Below are 3,855 nucleotides of genomic sequence, written 5' to 3'. Positions count from 1 at the left end.
CCTAATTAAGTTTAGGCTCATATAATATTCTGTTGGCCTGTCAATAGTTGTATTATTACCCATTTAAGTACTCCTATAATTTATAGAGATGGTCCAATCAAGATTGGTGACTAAGAAATTGTCTTCATGCACATGCCTTGTGACTTTTCTTTGTCACATGGCTTCAATATTGTGAACCAATAATCTCTCATCATAATAGATTTTTTTAATGGAAACCTTTCATTACCTAAATAGGCTAGATTGTAGGAGCAAGTCTTATTTTTGTTTCATTCAAATTAAGCAACACAATTTGTTCAATTTATACAATGTTATTAGTGTTTAGTGGAAAGTTAGTATAGTTTTATTTTCAAAAATATCACTATAAATAATTTGCGATGAAAAATTAGATATCAAAACTTGCGCAATTTGAAGTCAGGGGTGAAATCTTTCTTACGACTAGGTATATCGTTTGAATATTATACCGTCTCTCCCAACTTAAGAATCCAACTTTTACTTAACACGGGTTTTAAAGAATGTGCGATGAGTAATATAATTATGCGAGTAAAAAAATTAGTAGAATGTGAATATTATAGTAATAGTTTAATGATGAAATGTGAATGCAATAGGTTAATGGAATATGAGATTTAGTTACCATATGGAGTATAAAAAAAATGAAATAAGATACTAATTAATATCGGACAAACTAAAATGACAAAATGAGACGTGTAATTGCAGACAAAGAGAGTGGTTTTTAGTGGAAAATGTTCATCAAAAATATGGAGAGCACTTGCAGAACTCTTAAACTGGGACGAACCAAAATTCGGGCTTTGAAGCTAGGAAGAAGGGAGTATTTAGAAAGAACTCTAATAGTAGTACAGTAATATGTTACATAATATTTTCAGCCATTAAACACACACTGATCATATATACTTGAAGGAGTTTTACAACCTCAAATAATTGACCCTATTGCATATTTGGGTAACTCATAGTAATGATCCTAGTAGCAGTGAGGCCAAGACTTACTCCCATTGGGTTTCTCTGTAGTAAGTCCATGCTGAGGGATTCAAGGTTCTTTCTCCATCAGCTGCAACGAGATCGTAAGGCGAGTCCTCCGAATATTCAGTAGCGATTGATTTCCAATGCAGACTAGGCTCCCACTCGGCTTCCTTGATCACCTTAAGTATTTCCTCCGCGACTATCTTACTGCCCTCCGCGGACAAGTGAATTCCATCTCTGCGCGTGAAAAAAGGGTTTTTCTTTGGTTAACATAGCCTCAACGAAGTATAAACAATGCATTGTACTCACTCTATGAGGCAAGCTTCTTGCCAATCTTCTCGTTTCTGGATTACAGTAAAAAGATCGATTGCATTTATACCCAACTCCTTGCACAGCTCCATAAGAGCTGCGGAATATGTGCGACATAGCTCATTTGTCCGGACCAGCTCACTGAAATATACACTGGCACCGGGGGAGTTGCCAAAGAAGCACCCTCAGAATGAAAGGGGATATCAAAACAGAGGTGTGGGATATCATTATAACGCTAATATGCTCAAGGAATCGTTATCTGTGCAACAGGAGGCGTACCTGCTGATACGAACCTTGGCTTCATTGATAGGAGGACAAGTAAGAAATATTACACGAGTTTTGTCTGAGAGGCTCTGGAGTCAAAAGCAGTGTTAGTGATGAACTATGGATTGAAATATCCTTGAAATAGTTCTGTATTTGGTATTGATAGATTCACTAATACCAAAAGATCTATCATTGTAATCAATAGAACTGTTACTAACATATCACCTTGAGATAGGTTCCGATTTTCTTCATGTTCTCAATGTATTCTGGAAGAGGGACGTGAGGACCTCTTCCGGATGAATGAGGTCCCGTGGAATCATTGCCACCAAAATACACAATCACCAACGATGGCTGAATTTCAGCTTCCTGAAATGGCACAATCATATGTTAAGATATTCGATGTCATCTCATCGTACAACTTCTAAATGAATCGGTTTTCCACTTTCTACAGTTGATGCAAAAACAGTAAATCATGCAGGCCGTAATCCAGATATCATTTGTACTTGGTATAGGAGAGTCTATAATAGCAAAACAATCATGTACTTTTGGGAAAACTTGATCAAGGATTTGGAGAGCTCGTCGTGAATTCCAACCGAAGTAGCCTCTGGTAATTATATCAGCCTACAAAAGAAGGCTTTATAAGATGATGATGCAAATGCAAAGAGCCAAAAGTAGGATTACAATGTAGTACTAATCGATTAAAAATACAACTGATCATCTACAATCAAAGATATGCAGCGGAATGTAGTCAATTATCAATGAAGATCAAGTCACCAAGCATGAATTTCCCCTGTATTTTTATCAAGTCCTTTCATCTATGCAAGTGTTCATCTCCATTGTGTGATATTCAGTTCGCATTCACACAAACACATTTCAATTCAGTCAGCCTTTTGAACAAACAACTTGAATACATTCCGATAACTCTTCTCTCTATTTGAGATATTCACTTAAAACACCAACAGAATTGGAGAAACATATGCTAGTAAACACTCTGATCTCCAATTATTAATGAAACACCGATACCAATTAGCTATTCTCCCCAATTTCACACAAATCAAGCATCCGCAGCTACGGATCACAACAACACAGAATGCAATTCGAAATTCAGCTGCGATGCGACGACGTTCATCGATTGAATTTGACAAAAATTAAAACTACCAAACTGTGAAATAAGTATCTCATTAGGTTTTGAAAAAAAAGTGGAGAAGAAACCGACGTACTTTACGAGCGTAGATTTCGGAGAGGATAGCACCCCAGCCTCCATTGCAGAAGCTGATCTGAACAATAGATGATCCAAACAGCACGAACAATGGCCTCACTGGTCCTACCATCTCTCCGATTCTCTCTCTCCTCTCCTTGACTTTTCCTCCGATTATTTGATCTTCATGGTAGGCAGTTGCAGTTGATCGATTTGTCGAAGCAATCCAGAATCTTATCCATTTCACTTGCTTCAGCAATCAAGCTCAGTAGGGTTTTTTTTTTTTTTTTTTTTTTTTTTTTTTTTTTTTTTCCGGTGAGTGAGAGAATGTGTGTGGAGAGTGATTTTTCTATTTTCGGCCCAATGTTGATTAATTTTAAAGCCCAATTGAGTTAAGGCCTGATGTATATTTAAGGCCCAACTTTTCGAATCACATTGCAGCTTTGAAACTCAATGTGAATTTTGGATAATAATCAAATATTTATTCTACTTTGGTATTTATCAATTCTATTATTTTTTTTAGAAATGTATAGTCTATTATACTAGAATGTGTTAATAAGTTTAAAATATTAAGATAAGGGCGCATTATTGACTATAGTAGATTCTGTAAAAAATCAAAGTAAATCTCAGCTATTGAATCCCTAGATTAGATAGTTGTGATAATAATACTAGAGCTACATTATTACACTAAAAACGTTACATTATTAGACTACACAATCTACATTATTAGACTAAAACGCATTACATTATTAGACTACACAATCTACATTATTAGATGACACGTAACATTAATCTAAAACGGTTAAATCACAAGATCCAATGACTGAGATTTGTTTTAATTTTTTTTACAAAATTTCACTTATTGATTTGATCACACATCCCGAGATATTCTAATTGATATAATTATTAGTCTTTTTTTACTTTATCATTCATGGATTCCATTATTCATTATCCACTATATTATTTAAGCTACTTTTTCTCTTTCTCTTTTATTTTACTTATTCCACGCTAAAATTCATATCATTCAATTAGCTCATTTCTATGAGACCGTGGAAGTAAACGTCAAGTTAGAATTAATAAAAAAGAATGAAATAGATTTAATAAAATTA

At 34.7% G+C, this 3,855-nt stretch overlaps 1 protein-coding gene across 2 annotated transcripts; it reads right to left on the bottom strand.

The window, feature by feature from the left end:
- Positions 1–827: 827 nt before the first annotated feature.
- LOC125209960 (GDSL esterase/lipase CPRD49-like) lies at positions 828–3,043 on the bottom strand. 2 transcript variants are annotated; one of them, XM_048109541.1, is made up of 6 exons: positions 2,769–3,041; positions 2,092–2,169; positions 1,774–1,914; positions 1,564–1,637; positions 1,285–1,437; positions 828–1,212 (listed from the first exon to the last, which is right to left on the bottom strand). In XM_048109541.1, the coding sequence occupies exons 1-6, from the start codon at positions 2,877–2,879 to the stop codon at positions 999–1,001; spliced, it is 771 nt and encodes a 256-aa protein (XP_047965498.1). In that variant the 5' UTR covers positions 2,880–3,041; the 3' UTR covers positions 828–998. The 2 variants fall into 2 exon arrangements, with proteins under 2 accessions (XP_047965498.1, XP_047965505.1); XM_048109548.1 differs by lacking the exon at positions 2,092–2,169 and having other exon boundaries at positions 2,769–3,043.
- Positions 3,044–3,855: the final 812 nt, after the last annotated feature.

The sequence above is a fragment of the Salvia hispanica genome, chromosome 1 (genome assembly GCF_023119035.1).
Source record: "Salvia hispanica cultivar TCC Black 2014 chromosome 1, UniMelb_Shisp_WGS_1.0, whole genome shotgun sequence".
Classification (NCBI taxonomy): Eukaryota; Viridiplantae; Streptophyta; class Magnoliopsida; order Lamiales; family Lamiaceae; genus Salvia; species Salvia hispanica.
This window is presented reverse-complemented; position numbering and strand designations above follow the sequence as displayed.